Raw genomic sequence first — 25,713 nt, 5'->3', positions numbered from 1 at the left:
AAAACGAAAAGGTGAAAAGCAACTGAGGAAGACCCCCAGTGTTGCCCTCTGGCCTCCACACACATACTTGCAAACACACAAGTGCCCATACACATGTTTATCACATATACGTAAATGCTAAATAAGTAACTTAATTCAACAGTAAAGAAAAATGAAATTTGCAGGGAAATGGATGGATCTGGAAAGGATTATACTCAGTAATGTAACCCAGGCCCAGAAAACCAAATGCTGCATGTTCTTTCTCATATGTGGATCCTAGCTACAAATGTATAGACTTATATGTGAGTTGGAGTGAAAATCAGTAACAAAGGCCAGTAAGCTAGAAAAGGGCTATAAAGGAGGGAGGAGAGGCAAGGACATAAGAAAAGGGTTTTGAGCTGGGTGTGGTGGCGCATGCCTTTAATCTCAGTACTTGGGAGGCAGAGGTAGGAGGATCGCCATGAGTTCAAGGCCACCCTGAGACTACAGAGTGAATTCAAGGTCAGCCTGAGCTAGAGTGAGACCCTACCTCAAACAAAAAAAAAAAAGAAGAAAAGAAAGAAAAGGGTATTGCATATATGTAAGTAGACGAACAGATTACTGGGGGTGAAAAGGACTAAGTGAAATCAGGGCAAGAGATTGAGTAAAGGAAGAGTGTGTGTATTGGGGGGAGAGTTTAACCAAAATTTAAGATGTTATGAATAAGCCACGTAGAAACCTAATTTTTGTATAATGGCACACCCAGAAGCCATAGATTGTTACTAGAAAAATTTCAGTACCAGGGATGGGATATCTTCCAGTGAGTTTTTGGCCAGTGAGATCTCTGATGCCCACAAAACATTACAGGACATTGCCAAGGTTTAACAACAGAAATAGATGGTAAGACCCTATTGCTGAAGACTCCACATGCTTGGACTGCAAAGTCACTGAGAAATCTTGCTGGAGATGATTTGAAATCCTCCGCCCTATAGACCAGCTGACAGAAAGCTGGAAAAAGCTACAGTGCATGCAGCCCTATGGAAGAGAGAAGTCATCAGTGGTGATAAACATCAATGGACACTGCATGACTTAAGTTTGTCCAGCCAGGCCAAATGACCAAGAGGTGCAATAGTGGCATGTCTGTTATGGGGAAAACCAACTGCTCTCTAATTGGACTGAAGGCCTGAAAACCTAGTCAAAAGCCTATGATGGGAGTTCATGAGTGCTAGGAGTGTAACATTTGCTGGTGTCTGGCTAAATGCATATATTATGCTCACTGAACTGCCCTGTAAGCACTTTTCTTAATATCCATACCCATATATTAATGCTACCCTCACTTTTGGTTAGGGAAACTTCTCTTTTCAGATGGTGGTGAACCACTAGGTTGACCCCAAAGACACCATAATGCTGAAAAGTGACAGAGGAGTGTTCAGCACTGGAACATCTCGATCATACCTTCCAAGGCTCAGGCTACATTGTGGAAGAGGTGGCAGAAAGAATATAAGAGCCAAAGGAAAGATAGGACTGCTTACCATGTACTCTTCCAAACACAATTGGTCTCAATAACAATGACCTCACAGTGCCTAGTACTACCTTCACAAGAACCTTATAACAGAGAAAAAGATGATGACATCAAAATAAAAGAGACCATTTGAGAGGGGGAGGGGAATTGATGGAGAGTGGTGTTGTGAAGGGGAAAGTGGGGGGAGGGGAGGGAATTATCATGGTTTATTGTCTTTAATTGTGGAAGTTATCAATAAAAAAAGTTAAAGGGCTCGAGTGAGCAGTTAAGGCACTTGCCCGTGAAGCATAGGACCCAGGTTTGATTCCCCAGATCCCATGAAAGCCAGAGGCACATGGCAGCACATGCATCTGGAGTTTGTTGCAGTGGCTAGTGGCTCTGGCACATCTCTTCTCTCTTTCTGTCTGTGTCTCTCTTGCTCACTCTCTCACACACAAATAAATAAATATAAAACATTTTTAAGTGAAAAAAAAGAAAGAAATTGGGTTGGGTTAGTTGATAGTGAACTATCAAAAAGAACTGCTGCTCTGCATCTAGGTATAACCTGCCAAAGAGCCAGACATGTTAAAAATATGTAAAAGGTACTGTGTGTGTGTGTGTGTGTGTGTGTGTGTGTGTGCGCGCGCGCATGCGTGTGTGCGTGTGCACGTGCGCGTGTTGAGGACCCAGGGACACTTAAATGCTGAGTGGATTATATTACAACCAACTATCAGCCTCCTGGCTATGACTTTCAATGCTGCATTAATGTAAAATTTAAGACAACACTTCTGAGATTTTAAGAGTTTAAGAAAGAGCCGGGGGCCGGGCGTGATGGCGCATGCCTTTAATCCCAGCACTTGGGAGGCAGAGGTAGGAGGATTGCCATGAGTGTGAGGCCACCCTGAGACTCCATAGTGAATTCCAGGTCAGCCTGGACTAGAGTGAGACCCTACCTCAAAAAAACAAAAACAAACAAAGAAAAAAAAAACAAAAACAAAAAGAAAGAAAGAAAGAGCCAGGCATGGTGGTGCACGCACACCTTTAACCCCAGCACTTGGGAGGCAGAGGTAGGAGGATTGCCATGAGTGTGAGGCCACCCTGACACTCCATAGTGAATTCCAGGTCAGCCTGGACTAGAGTGAGACCCTACCTCAAAAAAACAAAAACAAACAAAGAAAAAAAAACAAAAACAAAAAGAAAGAAAGAAAGAAAGAAAGAGCCAGGCATGGTGGTGCACGCACACCTTTAACCCCAGCACTTGGGAGGCAGAGGTAGGAGGAATGCTGTGAGTTTGAGGCCACCCTGAGACTCCATAGTGAATTCCAGGTGAGACCCTACCTCAAAAAGCCAAAAAAAAAAAAAAAAAGAATTTAAGAATACTTTGAGCAGCTTTTAAATTTGTTTTCTGGGGCCTATTCACTGACATTCGGATTACTGCTGTGGAGAAAGACCCCCAACTAGACTTTGCATACCAACTTTCCAGGTTATCTCAGTCATGTTAGTTTAAACCATTCTTTAGGATACTTGGTCTTACGAACTGCATTAGCCTGGCATGAGAGATGGTAAGCTTCTTTAATCAATGGTGCTGCTTTAAGGTACTAGAACATAAAGTTCTATTTTAAAATGAAGACTTGGTCTGGGGAGGTTGCTCAGTGGTTAAAGGCACTTGTTTGCAAAGCCCGATGGCCTGAGTTTAATTCCTCAGTACGCACGTAAAGCCAGATGCACAAAGTGCCTCATGCATCTGGAGTAGGTTTACAGCGGCAAGAGGCCTTGGCGCACCCATTCTTTCTCTCCCTTTGTGGTAGTTTGACTGTAATAATATAAATATATGGTCCGATAGATGCATATGTTTTATTAACATTAAGTTTTCTTCTTTGCCCACTAGCAGGCGGATTCCTGCTCCGGGGGTGTTACCTGGTGAGGATCTGACCCTCGCCCAAAGGCGTGCAGAGAGCGGCGCGGGCCGGGCAGGTCTGGGCTCTCCAGCCGTGTGGCTGCTCTGTGCTGCCTGCTGCCTTTTCTCCGCTCGGACCTGCGGAAGCAGAGCTTCTCCTGCCCCTACGTCTAGAAGGCTTAAATAAACCCTCCCGCCCCTAAACTGTGTGGTTCCAAGTTTGTCCCAGCAACTCGGAGGTGACTATAACACCCTCTCTCTCTCCTTAAAAATAAATAAAATATTAAAAATAGATAAATAAAAATGAAAACTGGTCGGGCGTGGTGGCTCGGGAGGCAGAGGTAGGAGGATTGCCGTGAGTTCGAGGCCACCCTGAGACTCCATAATGAATTCCAGGTCAGGCTGAGCTAGAGTGAGACCCTACCTCGAAAAACCAAAAAAAAAAAAAAAAAAGAAAGAAAGAAAGAAAGAAAGAAAGAAAGAAAGAAAGAAAGAAAGAAAGAAAGAAAGAGAGAAAGAAAGAAAACTGTCTTTGACCTGTGTCATTTGTAGATCAAAAAAAAAAAAAAAAGAACAGGAATAAAGTTAATTCCTTTGAAAGCCATTTTGGAAGGATGACAGTTGTGGTAGTTTGAATGTGATAGTATGAATACAGGGCCCCACCAACTCAGGTGTTTTATTAAAATGAAAACCTGTAACTCGGGTCTCCAGCCATTTCGCTGGCAGAGGTGTCACTGGGAGCAGGCCGGGGAATCCAGCCCCAAGGCGGGCTTGGCGGTTGATCTGGATTCCAGCCCAAAGGTGTGCGGAGAGCGGTGTGCACTCTGGCCGCTGGTTCACGCTGGCTCGCTGGTATTTACTTGCAGCAGTTTTTCTCTCTGTAGCTTCTTCCACCATGGGTGCAGTTTCTCCTGGGTTTGCAAGCTGAAATGAACCTTTCCTCCCAGAAACTATGTCTGGGTGTATGTTTTCCCCAGCAACATGGAGCAGCCTGCAGCAATGAACTGAAGATGCACGCTCTTTATAATCAGTTAGGTCTTGTCGTGGTGGCATGTGTCTGTAACTCCAGCACGTAGGACTTGGAGGTAGGAGAACAAGTTCAAGGTCATCCTCAACTACATAGTGAGTTTGAGGCCAGCCTGGGTTACATGAGATGTCTTAAAACAATTAATTAGTTCTTGTAAGGAGGATTTATTTATTTTTATTTATTTATTTATTTATTTATTTTGAGGTAGGGTCTCTCCCTAGCTCGGGCTGAACTGGAATTCACTATGTTGTCTCAGGTTGGCTGGACTCACAGTATCCTCCTACCTTTGCCTCCCAAGTTCTGGATTTAAAGGTGTGTGCCATCATACCTTGTTTATTTTTTACACTTTAAAAAACAATGTTTTATTTTTAATTATTTATTTGGCAGAGAAAGAGAGGCAGAGAGAGAGAATGGGTGCACCCGGGCCTCCAGCCGCTGCAAACGAACTCCAGACACGTGCGCCCACTTGTGCATCTGGCTAATGTGGGTCCTGGGGAATCGAACCTGGGTCCTTTGGTTTTGCAGGCAAATGCCTTAACCTCTAAGCCATCCCTGCAGCCCATTTTTTATAATTTAAAAAATATATTTAATTTATTTTATTTGAGAGAGAGAAAGGGCTCACCAGGGCCTCCAGCCACTGCGAACAAACTCCAGACATGTGCGCCCCCTTGTGCATCTGGCTTATGTGGGTCCTGGGGAATTGAACCTGGAGGCAGTCTCAAGCTGGAGAAATGGCTTAGTATGACATTTTGAGTCTGGGCATGCAGAAATTTAAATGAGATGAAATTATGGAAATGATATTCATATATTTAGATATTGACTGTACACATAATATCTTTTGGAGGATAGAGATAAAATTCTGGGTCATTTGTACACACAGAAGTCTTAATTTTTCCCAGAAGAATGTTTTAAGATTCTTTTAAACTATATTTTTATGTATTTATTTGCAAGGCAGGGGGAAAGGTGTTAGACTATGGGCATATGAGGGTATCTTGTCACTGTAAACAAACTCCACACCTGTCCCACTTTATGAATCTGGATTATGTGTGTACTGGATAATTGCACCCAGACAATTAGGCATTGCAAGCAAATACCATCTCTCTAGTTTCAAGTTTTTGTTTTTTTTTTTTTTGGTTTTTCAAGGTAGGGTCTCATTCTAGTTCAGGCTGACCTGGAATTCACTATGTAGTCTCAGGATGGCCTCGAACTGTAAGCGATACTCCTACCTCTGTCTCTTGAGTGCTGGGATTAAAGGTGTGCGCCACCACGCCTGGCTCAACACTCGATTCAAGAACATAACATGTTCTTTTACCTTTTTAAGTTTTTGTCTTTTGCTTTGCTTGCCTGAGGCTTTGTGTTTGATACCATTGTTAAGAACAAAGGAAAAGGAGGAGGCAGAGGGAGAAAAACAAAAGTAAAAGCAATGAAGAGGACGAGAAGGAAGAAGGGGAGGAGGAGGAAGAGAAGGAGGAGGAAACAGGAGAAGTACCACTACTACTTAGTACTGCAGTTTAGTAAAGGGCAGCTAACATTCAATTCTTAGAACTGCAAAAGCCTAGCATTGGAAGGACATTAAAGGTCATGAAGGCCCAAGCCCTACTTCATAAACTGCAAAGCCAGAAACTGTAAGAGTTCCGTACCTTCCTGAAATGACATTCTCTACATAGTTGTCCAACATTTATCTAGGAATTTAACCTTAGAACAATAGTAAAAAGGATAATTTCCATTTCTCTTAGTTTTACATTCGAAGAGGCCTTTAGCATGATTTTGCAACTTACTCCTTAGTGATTGTGGTGGTTTGAATGGAAATGTTACTTACAGCCTGATGTGTTTGCAATTAAGCCTCATACTCAGTTCTCAGATGGTGGCAATTTGAGAAGTGGAGCCTTGCTAGAGAAGGTGTGCCATTTGGAAGGGGCCTTGGAGTGTTACAGCCCAAGCCCTCCTTGCCAAAGCTTACTTACTTGCTTACTGCTATCTCCCAGTTGATGTAAAAAGATGTGATGGCCAGCCTCTGCTCTGCCATGCTTTCTCCAACATGATGAGATTTCCCTTCAAAACTATAAGCCTGCAATAAATCCTTTCCAGCTGCTTTTGATGGGGTGTTTTGTCCCAGCAATGAACAGGTAACTGCTATAGTATTAAGAATTAACTTCTCCTAAGTTGAAATGTAAAACTCAGTTATTACTTCCAAAGTCTCTTGCAGGACTGAATCAGTAAGTAAAACCTGACATTAGTACATGACTAACAATTATTCAATAACGAACACTATGAGATGGATTATGAAACTTGTATCTTCAGATTTGTTTAGAAACATATTAAGAATTTATATGGGGGTGGCTGGAGAGATTGTTCAATGGTTAAGGCCATTTCCTGCAAAGCTTAACAATCCAGGTTCAATTCCCCAGTACCCACAAAAAGCCAGATGCTCAAAGTGGCACATGCATCTGGAGTTCATCTGCAGCAGCTAGAGGCTCTAGTGTGCCCTTTATCTCTCTCTGATTGCAAATATATATAAAATTTTAAAAAATAATTTTATAGAGCTGGAGAGATAGCTCAGTGGTTAAAGGCAATTGCTTACAAAGCCTACTGGCCCAAGTTCATTTCCTCAGCCACCACATAAAGCCAGATGGGTGTTCCTTTTCAGCACACAACTCCCACCCCAATCAACACACATGTACAAGTAAGTAAATAAATATCTTTTTAAAGAATTTATGTTATTGATGGAGGATTTGGGGTTTCATGAAGGTTCTTCCAAATTTATGAAACCCAAGTTTGGGTTCTGTCCTACCTTTAACAAAAAATTGAAAAAGACAAACTCAAGAAAGATAAATTATGAATTATTAAGTTTATTGAAGGAGAAATCACAAACTTTGTGTGTGTGTGTGTGTGTGTGTGTGTGTGTGTGTTTAAGGGAGATTGGGGTCTAGGAAGGAAGGCTGGAGCAAGGTCACAAACACATGGGAAGTAGGAATCACACTCTCATGTGGAACACACTACATAGTTTACGAGGTTCCTTTAAGAAAAATTGAGGATTTTTGGGAAAGACTGGAATACAGATGCACGTGGAGGGGAATGCATAAAGCCCATTTAAGAGAAACTGAGGCTTTCAAGGAGAGATGAGAGTAGAGCTTGAAGCATGTGGAAGGCAGAACTTAGGTATATATGTAGAGAGACTTAGAACACGCATGGCATCTGCCACGTGCTTTCCCATGAGGCTCAAGGAAAAATATCGAAGCAGAGACCAAGAAATTCAGAGGAGAAAAGAGTAATGAAGAGAGTTACACTCATGGTTACCCCAAGTTTAAAGAAGTCACACAGGAAGCAGGCCTAGAGTTAGTGAGAGCACCCAGTGACAGATCAAGAGTGGAAGGGAAGTAGCATGTGGTAGATTCAGAGACCAGAGGGAAATCCTGATCAAAGTGAGAAGTTACTCCAAACTATAAAGCATGGGCAAACAAAAAGTTCTCCCAGACCAAGAAACTGTTATGCTCTCCTCCCACTGAGGCAGGCTGGGTAAGGGGGAAGCTAGACTAACTCGTATCCATACCCCTGTGACCAGAGCAAAGAGAGGCAGGCAATGCTGAGCAGAGCCAGGAAAGCAGAGGGGAGGGCAGGAGTGGGGGGTGAGCTAGCCTCAGGAAGAAGAGGGCAGCCCTTATAAGCAAGGAAAGACCCAGTTGGCTTGTAGATTGGGAGGGCGGATCCCAGAGCTAGCCCATTTGGGCCCTCTATGTAGGTAGCACGCTAGACTGTGGTCAGCATGGGGTGCTGTCCAGCAAGGCTGAGGGCCCCAGGCCCGGGAGCTTGCAGCAGGGGAGACCGGCAGGCTCCCCAGGAGGTTGCCTAGATCTTGGGCAGGAATGAGGCTGCTCCCTCCCCCTGCCCAAGGTGCCTGGACATCCTGATAAGACTGAAGGTTTCACTTTCCCCAGAGCCTTGTGACCTGTTGCAGCTTGTCCAGAAAGTCCCTATATGCTAATAAGATATCAGCCAGAAGCCTTCTCAGCCAATCCCTGTATGACCCGCACCCTATACCTTTTCCGCCACTTAGACCACGTGATCCTTTCCCACTCACCCGGAAACTCCCTACATGCTAGTTGGGCGTCAGCTGGACCTTTGTACTAACCAATCCCCTTATGACCCGTACCTCTTCCCGATCGTTCACAAGCGCTATTAACCCATCCTCCTGACAAATAGGTGAGCTGTTTTCTGAAGCCCTCTCCCTGGGGTTTCTTGCCCTGGCACTCACGGCTGCTCAAGCAGCCCCAGGGCAGCCGGATCAATCTTGATCAGACACAAGTTCCATTTGCACCATGAATTTCAGTTTGTGTCAGGGAGAGATGTCATGTGGGGTGGAATCTCCCGGCTCTCTCCGGACCTCAGTCTCTACCTGAAACTGTATAAAAGGAGCTAGCTTCCTCCTATCTTTTCATTATGAATAAGCCATATGGAAACCTATTTCTTTGTTAGCTAATTAAAATATAAAATTTAGTGCCAGGAGTGGTGGCACATGCCTTTAATCCTAGCACTTGAGAGGCAGACGTAGGAGAATTGAGTTTGAAGCTAGCTTGGTGCTACAGAGCGAGCTCCAGGTCGGCCTGGTCTAAAGTGAGGCAGGGAGAGGCTCGTGCAGAAGTTCCCTGTGGGGTGGATAGTGCTCCACCCAGAAGCCAGAGGTTGTTAAAGAAAATCCTAGTGCCAGAGGTGGGATATCTCCCAGTAGGTTGCTGGTCAGAGAGGACCCTGGTACTCCTAAGACATTACAAGCTACTGCCAAGGCTCTTGGCTGCCCATCAGAACTAGTTGTTAACATCCTACTTCTGAAGACGTCACCTGCTCTGGTTGCAGGACACTGAGAAATTAAGCTGGAGCTGAGCTGAGGGCCCCCGGCTGGCTCACTGTCATTTTGCTCCAAAGAAGTAGGCGGGTTTCTGGCAGAGACAAGTCATCCAACAGTTTTAACCAGCAGTGGATCCTGAGAGCTACACAAACTATTGGCCGGGTCAGAAGGGCCCACAGGTGAGGTATGAGAGTAACCAATTGCTCTCTGACTGGATTTGATGCCTGCTTCATGGGAGGGAATTCCTGCCTGGTAATGAGAACCTAATGAAAAGCCTATGGCTGGGGAGGTCATAAGCCCTAGGGGGAAAACTACTCCTGTTGTCTGGCTAAATGCATATATTATGACCATCAAAACTTCCCTCTAAACGTTCATGTTTATGCCATGTATAGTGCTATTCTCACTTTTGGTTACAAAAGCTTCTCTTTTCAGATGGTGGTGACCACTGGTGACTGCTGCGGGGTGGGTAATACTACTGGGGAGACTGGAAACTTGCCGAAGTGCAGAGAAGCAGCAGCCGTGGTGGGTGCAGCACTGAGAGCGACATCTCCGCCACCCTCCCAGGGTTCAGAGGCCACTGCAGAAGTGGTGGAAAGAACGTAAGAGCCAGAGACAGGGAAGGAGTACTTTGTACACTGTGTCCAGACACAGAGTGGCTGCGGGATTCATGACCTCACAGTGACTGACACTATCTACACAAGACCCGCACGATGTGATAGCTTGGTGGTACAGGTGGGCTTAATGTTTAATACCCACTTTCAATATCAAATCTAAATGGCATAAACCCTTTTTCATCCAAGCGAGATTTTAGCCTTGTGACGTCTCTCACATGGCCATTAAAATGCCACAGGTGAAATCATCCTTAATTTTTTTTTTTCTGAGCTCAGACTTTACAAGGAACACAGAACCTCACAGCTTGATTTTTCTGAGCCAATCCTCATGGTTAACTAATGAGTGCAGAACAGAATGGCTAGGCCAGATGTGAGCAGAACACAGGCTAAAGGACATGGGGAACTGTGCAATCAATGAAATGTTCAGGACAGAGGCAAGAGAACTCAATTGTTCTGGACGACCAAAGCGTTTTGCTGCACTTACCAGATTTGTGTGGGTTGGAGCTATGGATAATTGCCTCACCTCTCCATTTCATTTTGCCAGTCTAAACATTGCATAAATAACTACTTGAGAAATTCAATGTTGATGTCAGCACATGAACTGACAGAAGTGTGACAGCTCATTTTAAAATTTACAACAAGGGAGGGAGGGAAGGGGGAGGGGGAGGAGAGGGAGGAGGAAGGGAACGGGAGTTTATACAACTGGGCTGATGCTATTCAAGTACATATCAAGGGGCCTAGAGAGATGGCTTAGCGGTTAAGGCACTTGCCTGAGAAGCCTAAGGATCCAAGTTTGATTCTCCAGGTCCCATATAAGCCAGATGCACAAGGGGGCACATGCATCTGGAGTTCATTTGCAGTGGCTAGAGGCCCTGGCACCCCCATCCTCTCCCCCTTTCTGTCTCAAATAAATAAATAATAAATAAATAATAAAAATTAAAAAGTTTTAAAAAAATAAGTATTTAAATATATATCAAAATTCTCCAGCTCCTAGCCACACAAAATTGATGATATGTACTTAGTAGTTGAAAATATAATAAACTGGGCATAGTGATACATGTCTGTCATTGCAGCGCTCAGGAGGTTGAAGCAGGAGGATTGCTGTGAATGCAAGGCTAGCGTGGGCTATATTTGAGTAAATAAACGAGTACAAGCAAACAATTGCTTCAGTTGGGTGTTGTGGGACATGTAGGCATGCGGTGAGCACAAAGCCAGGCAGAGTCGTAGCAAGATCCCGTCTCCGAGGTGGGGCAGCGAGGGAAGGCAAAGGTCGAGAGGCAAGCGACAGTGACAATTCTAGGAATGTGCAAAAGAAAACAGGCGGAAAAGCAAAAGGAACCAGTACAAACTTGTTCTTGGCTGGAGAGATGTCAGTGGTTAAAGGCTCTTGCTTGCAAAGTGATCGGCTTCCCCAGGACTCATGCAGAGCCAGACGCACAAAGTGGGGCATGCGCACGGAGGTGGTTTGCAGAGTAGGAGGCCCCGGTGCTCTCCTTCCCTCTCTCATTCTCTCTCTGCTTGTAAATAAATAAAACATTTTAGAAACTTTAAAAACTTCACCTTTGTCAAAATATAATATATATTCAATTCACTCACTTCAAGTATATAGGTCAGCAGCTTTCAATGAGTTATGTGACCATCGCCATAACCGTTTCCAGAACATTCTCCTCACCACACAGAGAAGCTCATACCCTTGAGATGACGCCCCATTTCTCCCCAACTCACCGATCTTCTGTCCATGGCCTTGCCCACTCTGCATTGTCCACATAACAGAACCATAGGGCATATGGTCTTTGTCACCAGCTACTTTCACTCAGCCTTAAGCTTTCAAGATTGGGATGTTTTGTAAATCATTCCTTTATATGCCTGCCTTATTTTTCAATGAAAATGTACCTTTTGTTCACACAGTCATCATTTGCTGGGCATTAATTTATATATTAGATTATTAGGAATAATATTGTCAAGAATATTTCTAGGGCTGGAGAGATGGCTTAGTGGTTAAAGCAAAGGACCTCAGTTTGATTCCCTAGGATCCACGTAGGACGTAAGCCAGATGCATCTGGAGTTTGTTTGCAGTGGCCCAAGGCCCTAGTATGCCCATTCTCTCTCTCTACTTGCCTATCTCTCTCTTTCTCTAATAAATAAATAAAAATTAAAATTAAAAAAAATTTAAAAAAGAATATTTCTAAGCACATTGTATATGTATATGTATGTTTCCATTTCCTGTGGGTCTATACCTAACAGTAGACTTTCTGAATCACGTGGTCACTCTATATTTAGCTGCCCGTCTTTTCCAGAGTGTTTGCACCTCTACAAACCCCATTAGAAATATGAGGCTGCAAATTTCTCCACACCCTCAATATTATTTTTAAATGTTTTAAAAATATTTTTAATATTTTATTTGAGAGCAGCAATATATATATACATATATATATATACATATATATATATAGAGAGAGAGAGAGAGAGAGAGATCATATATATATATATATGGAGATCATATATATATATGGAGGATCACTGTGAGTTCAAGGCCACCCTTAGACTACACAGGTCAGCCTGAGCTAGAGCAAGACCCTACCTCAAAACAAACAAACAAAACCTATGTGGTTTTAAGAATATGTTTGTACTTCTTTTAAAAATATTGATTTAGAAGCCAGACATGGTGGCGCACACCTTTAATCCCAGCACTTGGGAGGCAGAGGTAGGAGGATCACCATGAATTCGAGGCTACCCTAAGACTACATAGTGAATTCCAGATCAGCCAGGGCTAGAGTGAAACCCTATCTCAAAAAACCAATAGATACATAGATAGATAGATAGATAGATTGATTGATTTAGTGATGGAGAGATGGCTTAGCAGTTAAGGTGTTTGTCTGCAAAGCGAAAGGACCCAGGTTCGATTCCCCAGAACCCACATAAGCCAGATGCACAAGGGGGTGCACGCACCTGGAGTTCATTTGCAGTAGCTGGAGGCCCTAACACACCCATTCTCTCTGTCTGTCTCCTATCTCTATTTATATCTCTCTGCTTGCAAATGAATAAACAAAATAAAATAATCTTAAAATATATTTATTTATTTAAGACAGAGAGAGAGAAGAAAGAGAAAATGGGCATGCCAGGGCCTCTAGCCACTGCAAACAAACTACAGATGCATGTGCTACTTTGTGCATTTGGCTTACGTGGGTACTGAGGAACTGAACCTGAGTTCTTAGGCATCACAGGCAAGTGTCTTAACCATTAAGCCACCACCCCAGCTCTGTACTTCTTTTAAAAATTTCTAAATATGTTAGTCTTTGTTGGTATAGTAAATGGAATTGGTTTCATAATTTCATTTTCAGGTTTCTTCACTGCTAATTTATAGAATCATAATACATTTCTTTTTTGAGGTAGGGCTCACTGTAACCCAAAGGTAACCTGGAACTTACTCAGCAGCTGCAGGCTAGCCTTGAACTCCCAGTGACTCTCTTGCCCCTGCCTCCTGGGTGCTGGGATTAAAGGCATCTGCCACTATTTCTGCTTTTGTATCTTGTAATTTCCTTATTTTTTTGTTTTTGCTTTGTAATTTTCAGTGGATTTATCATCATGGGACCTGAAAGCAGAAATAGTTTCATTTCTTTCTTTCCAGTTTGGATTCCTTTATTTCACTTTCTTGCCCAATTGCCATGGCCAGGCTCTCCAATACAACATTGGCTAAAAGGGACAAGATCGGTTATTCTTGTCCTATTGCAGATCTATGGGAAGAGGCCAGTCTTTCATCAGTGAGTATGATGGAAGAAGTGAGCTTCTCTCTTCTCTTCTTTTAATCTTTGTTCATTTATTTCACAGAGGGGGAAGAAAGACAGAGACAGATTGGCATGCCAGGGCTTCTTGCTACTGCAAATGAACTCGATTCATGTACCACTTTGTGCATCTGGCTTTATGTGTGTACTAGGGAATGGAACCTGGGCCATCAGGCTTTTCAAGCAAGCATTTTAATCACTGAGTCGTTCCTCCAGGCCCTAATTTTGTTTTATGTTTGCTTTGTTTTGAAGGTAGGATAGCACTCTAGCACTCCAGCACAGGCTGACCTGGAATACAATGGAGCCCCAGGCTGGCCTTGAACTTAAGGTGATTCCAGCCTCCAGAGTGCTAGGATTAAAGGCATGTGCCACCACACCCAGACAAGATAGGAATTTTTCACAGTGATCTTTATCAGGCTGCAGATGTTTTCTTCTAGTTTGTTGAGTGAGTGTTTTGTTACTAATTTTTATTTTATTTATTTATTTGTGAGAGAGAAAGAGAGATGGAGAGAGAAAAAGAGAGAATAGGCATATCAGGGCTTCTAGCCACTGCAAATAAACCCCAGATGCATGTGCTACCTTGTGCATCTGGCTTACATGGGTTCTGGGGAATAGAATCTGGGTCCTTTGGTTTCGCAGGCAAGTGCCGTAACTGCTAAGCCATCTCTCCAGCCCTGATTTTTATTTTTAACAAGAAAATTCATTAAATCTTCTTAAATGCCACTTTGTATCGATAGAGATGATTGTGTGAATTTTTCTTTTTGATAGCCAAGTCATATTATAGTAGTTAAATGAAGCAAAAGAAAGAAAACCTCAAGATGTAACAAGAATGAAAAGGATATGAATGTTTGGGAACCAGTACAGGAGTCAATATCCAAAACCTAACTCCTGGTTGACAGATAGGGTGGTTAGTTATTTAAAAATGACATAAGAAAATTTATTAGAGATGACGGAAATTAATTTTTTAAAAATTTTTCGGGATATTTATTTATTTGAGAGCAATAGACAGTGACAGAAAGAGACAGAGAGGAGAGAGAGAGAATGGGTGCACCAGGGCCTCCACCCACTGCAAACGAACTCCAGATGCATGCGCCCCCTTGTGCATCCTGTGGGCCCTGGGAAATCGAGCCTCGAACCAGGGTCCTTAGGCTTCACAGGCAAGTGCGCTTAACCGCTAAGCCATCTGGCCGGCCCGGAAATTAATTTTTACTCTGAATGGATCCATCATTTGATCGGCATAGTGGAGGAACACATTTACACCAAGTAGATTGTCCTCATACACAAGATGTGTCTCTGATGACTTTTCCTTTGTAAAAGGTCTTTTTGTTTGGCTTTGTGTTTCAAGGTAGGATCTTACTCTAGCCCAGGCAGACCTGGAATTCACTATGTAGTCCTAGGCTGGCCTTAAACTTACAGCTAGGATTAAAGTCATGTGCCACGCCTAGCTTGGGTCTTTTTTTTGTTTTGTTTTTATTTTTGTTTTTTGAGGTAGAGTTTCACTCTAGTCCAGGCTGACCTGAAATTCAGGCTTCAAACTCATGGTGATCCTCTTAACTCTTGCTTCCACACCTGGCTTTTTTTTTTTTTTTAATTTGATTTATTAGTTTTCTTTTCATCAAATACAGGCAGTTTGGTACCATTGTTTAGGCTCATCTATGATCTACCCCTTCCCATTAGACCCTCCTTGTTGATGTAAATGGGTCGTGCATTGTGGAGTTAGTCCCCAGTTATTGGTATGCTAAATGTCTCTGCAAATCTAAGTAGAAAATACTGTGGATGGATTTCAGAAGGACAATTTTCCTTCTTTCATCCTAGAGACTTTCCTGGTGGAATAACCGATGGAGGTGTGGAGACCTGGGGCTTCAAGGACTGATTCCTCACACACGTGTCAGCTCACCCAATGAATGGCCTCTAACTTTCTATCCGTTTATAGATGGCAGGGAAACTGATCTCTGAAGAAAGCAGAAAGTTACTGATTTTCCAAGTCATCAGTTGGGTAGGAAAGTAAAATAAAATTAGTTTTTGAAATTTTCATATACACTCTGGTATGAAGGCTTGTGTCTATAATTATAGCACTTGGAAAGATGAGTCAGGAAGACTAATTTGTTTCTTGCTTTATTTCAGGGGAAGTCCAGGCCAGCCTGGGCTACCATGTGAGAACTTTTCTCAAAATGGAAAAAAAAAAAGCTGGGTGTGGTGGTGCACGCCTTTTATCCCCGCACTTGCCATGAGTTCAAGGCCACCCTGAGACTACATAGTGAATTCCAGGCCAGCCTGAGCTAGAGTGAGACCCTACCTCAGAAAACCAAAAAAAAACAAACAAACAAACAAACAACCTTAGAGATATGCAAATACTCAAAAAAAGTCACCACCATTTTACCTTTTTCTGGAAAGCCACTATGTGAAAATGATAAAATGACACAACAAACCTTCTGGCTGCACTTGTTTTTCATAATTTTGTGCAGCTCCTTGACTTTCAACTATATGCCTACAAAATACTGAATTTAGAAATTACTTAAACTTAAAAAGAAGATGAATTCTTCTTGGGACTCCGTTGAGAATGGATTGGTGAAGTCATGAAGTCACCCCAGTCAATTCGTTTGGAAAGTGTAGTGCGTAAGAAGTGATTAGAAAAGAGCCAAAGACTTTTACTGCAACTTTTTTTTTTTATTTTTGTATTGCAATCGATGAATCTTTGCAAAGTAGCCTTTCAAAGCTAACTTTACAAGTCTCTACATACAGTTACACTGCATACCAGCAGACACCTTTTGGAAAATGCAATGAATTGAGCTCATTAAGGGAAAAAGTAGTTGTGGCTTGGCTGAGGGAAAGAAGGCCAGCATTATCACAGGACGAGTCACAAAGAGATTCTGATAATGATAAAGGGAGCAACAGTGAAGATTAAATTGAACAATTTAAACCAAACTTTCATATAATTAGTAAAAGAGTACATTACTAAATTAATATATATTTTATATGACACTTTTTAAAGATATAAGTGTAAACTAAATTAAATAGCCTAAATAAAAGAAAAGGAATTAGTTAACCAACTGCTTTCCCAAAATTCCCTTCCTTTCCACTGCAGAGGTACCAAGAATGAATGCAAAGTGAACGTGTCATTTCTCAAAACTGAGACTATCCATGATTTCATCATATTTGCATCCCAAGACCACCTGACCAAGGAGGTTCCTCTCCTTCTTTTCTACCATTTCCCCTGTCCCTTTTCCTCATAACACTAATCACTCCCTGACAGCTTCTTACAGATTGACCTATATGCTTATACCTCCTTTCCAGGATGAAAGTCTAAAGACACTGGGGTCTGCAGTCTTGTGTACAAGTGATCGCATACTCAGTGTTGCCTCCCACACCATAGGTAGTGAGTAAAATTACACTGAGGAAGAGTGAATGAATGAACATCTGGGAGACCCAGTAACCAATACACATTAAGAAAATCCTTCTCAGGCCAGGCATGGTGGTGCACACCTTTAATCCCAGCACTCGTGAGGCAGAGGAAGGAGGACTGCGTGAGTTCAAGGCCAGTTTGGGACTAGATACTGAATTCCAGATCAGCCTGGGGTAGACCAAGACTCTACCAAAAAAAAAAAAAAAAAAAAAGGAAAAGAAAATCTTCCTCACAAATGTAGGGTCACCTTCTGGTTAATAGGAGGAATTTGCTTTCTAATAAGTAACAAGAGCTGAGGGTAATCCATCCCTTGTGTTGATAACTTCCTATTCACTGACTGGATGCACAGTAGATATAGTTATAAGTGTAGCTTTGTCCTCTGGGAAATTTTCAGGCTTTCAATTGCTACCTTTGCTATAGAGAAAGAATGGTCCACAGTGCAACCATTGCATGAGGTTTGGCACCAAAGGAAAAGGGAGAACTAAATCTGATAATTCTATGTGTCTGAAGGTGCATTAACTGGGTTCATGTATTTACCTCGGGGAGAATTTGCTCTGCTATTCCAAACCAGGTTATTTCCAGCTTCTCTTTACTTGAAGCCCTTCAATGGCCACGTGTGGACTAAATAGTACAGAATCTTTGGCATGGAACTTAAGCCCTTCCGCAGGTGGGCTGGTTGCCTCCCCCGCCCCCCACCCCAGTATCCAGTTTCCTGTGCATGAGAAAGGCACCGTCAAATACCAGCCACCTCTCTGAAGAAGGAAGGCTGTTTCTCCTCTCAGAACTTCTGCTCACTCAGTTCCTTCCACTTGGGAAAGTCTTTTTTCATGATCCACACTTGGTTAAGACTCTACAAAACTTTTCCTAGCACTGCGATGGGGGAAATACCCAACCAACTCTCCTTCCATTGCGCTCCTCTGCTCTCCTGAACTTCCCACAGGACTTGCCCGAGGCCGCTCCTAACCCAGCTGCTTCCCGTTGCTCTCACCAAGTTTTACCCAGACAATGGCCTCTCAGGTCTCTCAAACTCCCATTCCTATTTCCTATCACTGAAAATATATTTTCCCACTTATTTAGTGTGCTCTCGATTTCATCCAACTCTCTATTCTGAGATCACCTCCAACCAGAAGGTGTCTTTGACCACTGTAGTCAAAGAAATTCCTCCCCTTCTCATTACAAACTATCCCCTCTCTAAGCAAGAATAGGGACTTCTCACAAATAGACCTATCCTTTCACTAGCATGAAATGCAAGCTTTAGACTACATTTTTAATACCAGTGATAGAACATGACATTATGTACTTAGTAATGTATGCCTTCCCTTCAAGAATGTAAGGCCTATGAGCATGGGTCTTCATTTTGTTTACTGTTAGATTTGTGAGTGAACGAATAAATGAATGACTGGCACTTGTGACTCAGTACACACCCTACCTTGAGACCTTGGCTGTCGCCTCACGCTGACAGCAGGGCTGTATCCTAGTCATCTTTGTTGACAACTCTGTGCTAGCATGTCTTAGTAATCTGGAGTAAATTTAATGTGACTAATCTCATTAATTTATTTATTTGTGTGCTTGTGCATGGTGTGGGGGGGTGGGCATGCCAGGGCCTCTTGCTGCTGCAAATGAGCACCAGACGTATGTTCCACTTTGGGTCTCGCTTTACATGGATACTGGGGAATTGAATCCAAACAGGCAGGCTTTCCAGGTAAGAGCCTTGAATCACTGAGCCATTTCTCCAGCCCCTGGAGTAACTTCTTAATACTCTTTGTATGGTTGACTGACACCCACCATACTTATCCATAAGAGTTGCCAATGAAGACACTGTGAATTCATGTATACTGCATAAACTGAACAACACAACAGTATTTCTACCAACCCTTTATCTAGTCAATCATTAGGGCTATGTATGTTTTAAAACTCAGAATAATTAATTATGCAACATACTTAGATGAATCAGTACCCTGCAGTCAAATATACTAACAGATGAGTGTGGAAATTTTGTGTTGTGGGGAAGTAGTGGCGGCCATGTTCTGGTGTTCAAGATCTGTGAAGGGCCTGTGCTGAAATGCATTCCTCACGGTTCAGGGCGTTAGGGATCCCTGCTTTATTGCATTAATTTAAAATATCTATTTTTTTTTACAACAACCATGGATGAAGCATGTACTATTTGTCAACCCTTGTACTCAGTTCTTTAAATATGAATGAAAACCTACATACTAGTTTGTCCTGTCTTACAGATGAGCACACTCAGGCTTACAGAGATGTTGAGCAATGTGTCTGCACAGCTAGTAACTGGCCAAATTGGATTCAAACTGAAACTACCTCATAATCAAAAGCCAAAACCACATATAGGACTACCTGACCATCCTAATTTTACATAGCACAGATATAAAAATATCCTTTATTCTTGCCAAATTTCTTTGTGATGGTGAGTCTATGGAAAGTTTCTATAATTCAGGAAAATGTCAAAATCCTCAAGACACAAGCACTTCTTCGTTAATGCAGGCCAGCTATATCTAACCACCATTTAACTGGTACCAATTAAATATCTCAGCTAAACCAATGTGTGTGTGAGAGAGAGTAAGAGGAAGAGAGATGGTTTCACAATGTAGTCTAGGTTGGCCTGGAACCCTATGTAGGCCAGGCTGGCCTCAGACACATTAATCCTCCTACCTTAGCCTCTGATGTACTCTGATGGATTATCAGCTTGCACCACCACACCTGGCTCCAATGTTTTAAATGTTTATAGTAAGAGATCAAGTGATTTCAGGTAATTAAAAAATATATATATAATTATAGTAATTTGCCCTGATTTCCTTTGCAGAACTATGACCTATGTCTGCTGTACCCTGAAAGATATAAAACTTGGAGAAGAGACTATCATAAGGCACTAATTATAGCTAATACAGAGATAATGTCTCTTTTAAGAACATGTTAGTTGATTGAATTTTTTTAAGCTAGGCAAAAGTTGACATCTGTGATGAGCAAAATGAAGGGTCTTATATCACAGTGATACTTTGGCATTAAGGAATCAGTTGACCCTCTTATAAAGCGATATTTAAACTATCCCTACATAGATCTACAGCCACAACTGAAGACACAGTTTTTGATTTTACTCCACTTAGGTAAAATTATGGAAGAGAGAGCTGTAAAAATCAACAACACATAGTCACTTCACATTACAAAGCAGATAAATAGAAAGACGAGGCATAAGAAATGAAAAAAAAAAACATATACACTAAAAACATCACAACAGCAACAGGCTTTATTTAAACCAGACACGTGAATTCTTCAATTAGTATCAACTTCTTCCAGACTTAAGGAAATGGAAATTAATGGTGGTGCTCCTGAAGGCAGAGAAGGGAAGATTCACTAGGGAGCAATGGCACTGCCTTTCAAAAATCCCTTTCAAGGACACCCTCAGCCCAAAAGATCATTAGATCTCATGTGTTCAGGTATGTGCACCACACCCTCACTTGGAAGTAACCCATATGCCTTAGTTGAACTTCTTCAAAAGGAAATATATTATATGTTTGTATGTATCATAAATTAATTTAAATTTTAGAAATGAAATAAAGTACAGAGTTAAGCTTAAAATATTAAAACTTCAAAAAAACAAAAACCCTTGAACATTGTTACTTAAGATACCTTGTTACAAAGTTCCTAGGCGCATACATCTACAAAACGAATAGCTATTACTTACTACCTGACCCCTCAATCCATGACATCCCCTAAATCTTCTATGACCAGGCCAACTATGGGAGACTTTTCTAACCTTTTGTCCAGATGATGTACATGAATGAGGACATTCTATGAGAAAATATTTCAATTTAATATAATGCAGTAACAAATAAATCCAACAAAGCACTATATAATGGGTAAGACAAAATTGTATATTGTTTTCAACAGTTGCCACATTTATTAAATGAACTAACTCTAATGTCTTCTCCTCTGTGTGAGTACTTTTCAGAGTTTTAGACTATGAGTTTAACTTTGTGTTGAGTTGGTCAGCACCTTGATTGATATGAGCAGTTACATTAAAGAAAGCTCATGGATAGAGGAGAGAGAGAGAGATCATCCGGGGACAAAAACAGGGGAAGGGATTTTTTTTTAAATATGACATTCAAACAGAAAAGATAAAAAAGAATGCACAAACAAACAAAGTGTTCACAGTAAAACATGCCAGATTTGTAGTTTCATTTGAAACCAACAACAAGTCATGAAACGTCATGAAAAAATATAAGGCAAGGTAAAATCTCCTAGAGTAATTACTACATGAAGTTAAAATTACCACACTGATCAGTAAACCCCAGAAGAAAAACGAACAGCACTTACATTTCAGGTCTTTTTTAAACATCATACAACTTTTCAAAGTCAATGCACAAAATTTGTACGTTTGGCCACGCTGCACAATTTTCTTTTTTAAAAAATACAGTATACAGAAAAAAACCTCTTATATTCCCCATTTTCAATCATCAGCTTGAAATCTAAGAGCAAAAGATCAACTAGAAGGATTTTAATTATTTACAAATCCAGCAGGTTCATCTGCCACAATGGCTTGGCTTCCATCCCAAGGAGACTTTGCATCTTGGCAGTACCTGTCAGTTCTCTGTCCTCACAGGAGGCTGTTCCCTACTGCTCATCGTTCATTTTGAACAGTTCCAACAACGCCCCAACAGCTCCAAAGTAACCCTACGAAACAATGGAAAACTTCTGTACACTTGTTTATGAACCTTAACCAAAGAGCTATTACTTTTAATATTTGCAGGAATGCTGCCCCTAAGCTTATAGATGAAAGAGAAACTTTCAAACCGGATTCCTGGTCTGGGATATGGTCAAATGCATGTTTAGCAGAAGTGAGGCCATGTATTCTATCCCCAGCACCACAAGGACAAACAAAAGCTGAACGCTTTTTTATGAAACGTGATGGGATAATCAAATAACAATAGTTTATTTGAATGTCTATTTGTTTATACATACTGACATATGTAGTGCTTAGAACAATATCTGGCTCATGGAGTCACTTTGGTCACATGTAATACAAGCTCATACTTCTAGAAATTTCTGGAAATTCTGACGGTCAGTTGGCCTGTTATAAACAATAGAGTACTATAAACTGGGTGGCTTACAAACAATGGGACTTTATCTCTTAGATTTCTGGGGACTGGGAAGTCTAAGATCAAGGTGTCTGGTGAGGGCCAGGTCTTCAGAGACAACTGTCCTCCCTGCTAACCTTGCAGAAGGGGCAAGATGGTTTCCTTGGACCTCTGTTGTAAGGACAATAATACCAACCAAGAGAGCTCAGCCCCTGGCCTCCTTAAAGCCTCGTCTTCTAGTATTATCTTGGGGATTTGGATATCAACCTATGTATTGGGGTGGGGAACAATGCTATTATGTCCATTAGCGACCTGATTTCCAAAAGGCTAGAGACCTCTCCTCTGGCATTTCTTGAGAGCAATTACTTATTATACAGGTGGGTATGTTAGGATAAGGTTGCTGCTGCAGCCGCTAGCTAATACTGACTAAGGCCTAACCATATGCAGGCATTTTCTAAGGACCTTACATAGATTTACTCTTGACATCAGGACTCCACAAGACAAATACTATTTCCTTATTCTACAAATGTTAAAAGATTAAGTGGAGCCACAGAGCCATCTAAGATCTCAGTCCACGAAACACTGTGCTCTGATGTGCTTATTTGGACTGTTTCTTTTAGGACAGGCTTCGTCATAGTTGAGTGGAAGAGAAACTGAGGCTGGGCATGGTGACACATGACCAAAGGACCCAGCACTCCCAGGACTTGGTAGGCTGGGACTAAAGGATTGGGAATTTGAAGTCAGCCTGGGTACAGCTCAGAGTAATTGACTAGTAAGTGCAAAGTTCTGGGATGGGTCCCCAGCACCTCATAAGGGCTTCCAAAACCATGGCCTGTGGGCAGAAAGCCACCAAGCCATCAGTGCTTGTCAAACACCTTCTATCCATATCACTCCTTAGGAAGGCCTGACTAAGCCAAGGTGGACTTAAGAGCAGATAATTTTCTAAGGGACACCTTCAGGAGGTTCCCTGGCCAGAGCCTGTCTGACATGGTCTATAGTAATAAACCAAAGCTATAGTCACAGAGGTCTGGGGTGGCACAGTGCCCTTTTCAGCACTGATTTTATTTATTTATTTATGAAAGAGAAGGAGGCAGATAGAGAGAATGGGCACACCAGGGCCTCCTGCCACTGCAAACAAACTCCAGATGCATCATGCACAACCTTGTGCATCTGGCTTACATAGGTACTAGGAAATCAAACCTGGGTCCTTTGGCTTTGCAAGCAAGCACCTTAACTGCTAAGCCACATCTCCAGCCCTTCAGCACTGATTTTTAAAGGGGGTTGAAAGGGAATGTAAAAGAAAAAATAGGTATCCCCACTTGATCTTAGAAATTCTGAATTAAACCAGGCACAGCAAGGTATGCTTATAATGCCAGTACTTGGGAGACAAAAGCAAGAGTGTCTTAAGTTTAAGGCCCTGTAACTGGTGCCTGAGCTAATCTCTACTCCAAGTATACTGGGCCCTCAAAACCAGTAGCTGCAGTTAGTAGCCCCAGTTGAGCTGTTAACTTGGCAAAAGTCAGTTGTGTTTGTCCTCATATATGCTTATGATAATTTTATTACTTATGTAGTAACCTAATTATAAGCCACTTTAGCCAATAAAAAGGTGCAAAATCATGGTCAGTTCTATGAAAAATTCAGTAGAAAATCCTTTTTCTTTTGTTTTTGTTTAAGGCAGGGTCTTACTCTAGCTCAGGCTGACCTGGAATTCACTATGTAGCCTCCGGGTGGCCTTGAACTCATGATGATCCTCCTACCTCTGTCTCCCAAGTGCTGGGATTAAAGGTGTGTGCTACCACACCTGGCTTCAGAATTCTTGAAAAAGATTGGAAAGGGAAGTCACAAGCCATTGTGCTCTACTCAGGTAGATGCCACACATACAAGAAAGACAGGTAAAAATCTAGAATTTTGCAACCAAAATACTTCATAAGTATCTTGTGGGTTTTTTTTTTAATTTACTTTAAGGAAACCAATTGAAAATCAAAAGAGGTATGTAATATAGATTAAAACGACAGTGCTCTATCATTCTCAAAAAATGGACCCTGGTTCTACATCAAAAGATTGGCAAAAGCTGGGTGTAGAGGCACATGCCTTTAATCCCAGCACTTGGGGGAAGGCAGAGGTAGGAGGATTGCCATGAGTTTGGGGCCACCCTGAGTCTACATAGTGAATTCTAAGTCAGCTTAGGTTAGAATGAAACCCTAACTTGAAAAACAACAACAGCAACAACAAAAAAGATTGATAAGTAAATACACAATTAAATATATCAAGTCAAAATAAAATGGGCTAGCCTAGTGCCAAAAAAAAAAACCATCAAAAAAAAAAAAAAAGGCCAGGCATATCAGCACAAACTAGTACGTCCGGTTATCACAAGTTAAGGCAGGATGATCACAATTTTGAAGCTAGCCTAGGTACTTCAATGAGACTCTGTCTCAAAGAAAAAAATGAAAAGGTAAGCTGAGGATATAGCTCAACTGTTAAGAGTGCTTTCTCGATGCCCTAGGTCCAGTCCCCAGCACTGTATAAAACCAGTCTACACTTGTAATCCTAGCACTCAGGAAGCAGGGGCAACAGAATCAAAAGTTCAAGGTCTGGGCTGGAGAGATGGCTTAGCGGTTAAGCGCTTGCCTGTGAAGCCTAAGGACCCCGGTTCGAGGGTCGATTTCCCAGGACCCATGTTAGCTAGATGCACAAGGGGGCGCACGCATCTGGAGTTCGTTTGCAGGGGCTGGAAGCCCTGGCACGCTCATTCTCTCTCTATCTATGTCTCTCCCTCTCTCTCTCTCTCTCTGTCACTCTCAAATAATAAAATAAAATACAAATGAACAAAAAAGTTCAAGGTCATCCTTGGTTACACAGTGCACTGGAAACCAGTCTTGGCTACATGAAACCTATCTCCAATAACCAAAGAGAAGGAAGTGTTGGATTATAGCTCAGTGGTAAAGCACTTGCCTAGTATGCACAAAGCCCTTGAGGTTCAATCTTCAGTACAGCAAGTAAAATAAAATATAAGGGCTGGAGTGATGGCTTAGCAGTTCAGGTGCTTGCCTGCAAAGCTTAAGGACCCAGGTTCAATTCCTCAGTATCTACGTGAGCCAGATACGCAAGGTGGCACATGCATCTGGAGTTTGTTTGCAGTGTCCCTCCAACCTCTGCCTCCCAAGTGCTGGCATTAAAGGCATGCATTACGACACTCAGCTTATAAAAAGTTTTACAAACATTATTTCTCCTGTCTCAGATGTTGTACCCTATATCATCTCTCTATTTCACCTGACTTCCCCCCACCTCTTTTTTAAATTTTTTTTTCAAGGCAGGGTCTTACTCTATAACTAGCTCAGTCTGACTTGGAACTCACTCTGCAGCCCCCGGCTGGCTTTAAACATGTAGCAATCCTCCTACCTCAGCCACCCAAAGGCCGGAATTAAAGGTGTGTGCCACCATGCCCGGCTCACCTAAGTCCATTTAACCAACACTCTACCCTCTGTTGTGTGTGTGTGTTCACGGTAAATGCACCTGCACAGCAGCCTGCGTCCAATGCACACAGGGCAGGGACTAGACGAGGAACTGGGTGTCCTCCTCCACCCCTCCTTCACCATAT

At 42.1% G+C, this 25,713-nt stretch overlaps 1 protein-coding gene across 3 annotated transcripts in view; it reads right to left on the bottom strand.

The window, feature by feature from the left end:
• Positions 1–20,266: 20,266 nt before the first annotated feature.
• Pank1 (pantothenate kinase 1) overlaps positions 20,267–25,713 on the bottom strand; it is a 71,523-nt gene continuing 66,076 nt past the window's right edge. For all 3 annotated transcript variants that reach the window (XM_045158912.1, XM_045158910.1, XM_045158902.1), the window contains one exon: positions 20,267–21,711. In XM_045158912.1, the coding sequence (XP_045014847.1) occupies positions 21,652–21,711 (60 nt within the window). In that variant the 3' untranslated portion in view covers positions 20,267–21,651. The remainder of the gene's footprint in view (positions 21,712–25,713) is intronic.

This window comes from Jaculus jaculus, chromosome 1, assembly GCF_020740685.1.
Source record: "Jaculus jaculus isolate mJacJac1 chromosome 1, mJacJac1.mat.Y.cur, whole genome shotgun sequence".
Classification (NCBI taxonomy): Eukaryota; Metazoa; Chordata; class Mammalia; order Rodentia; family Dipodidae; genus Jaculus; species Jaculus jaculus.
The sequence above is the reverse complement of the archived record's forward strand: the minus strand, read 5'-3'. Positions and strand labels throughout refer to the sequence as shown.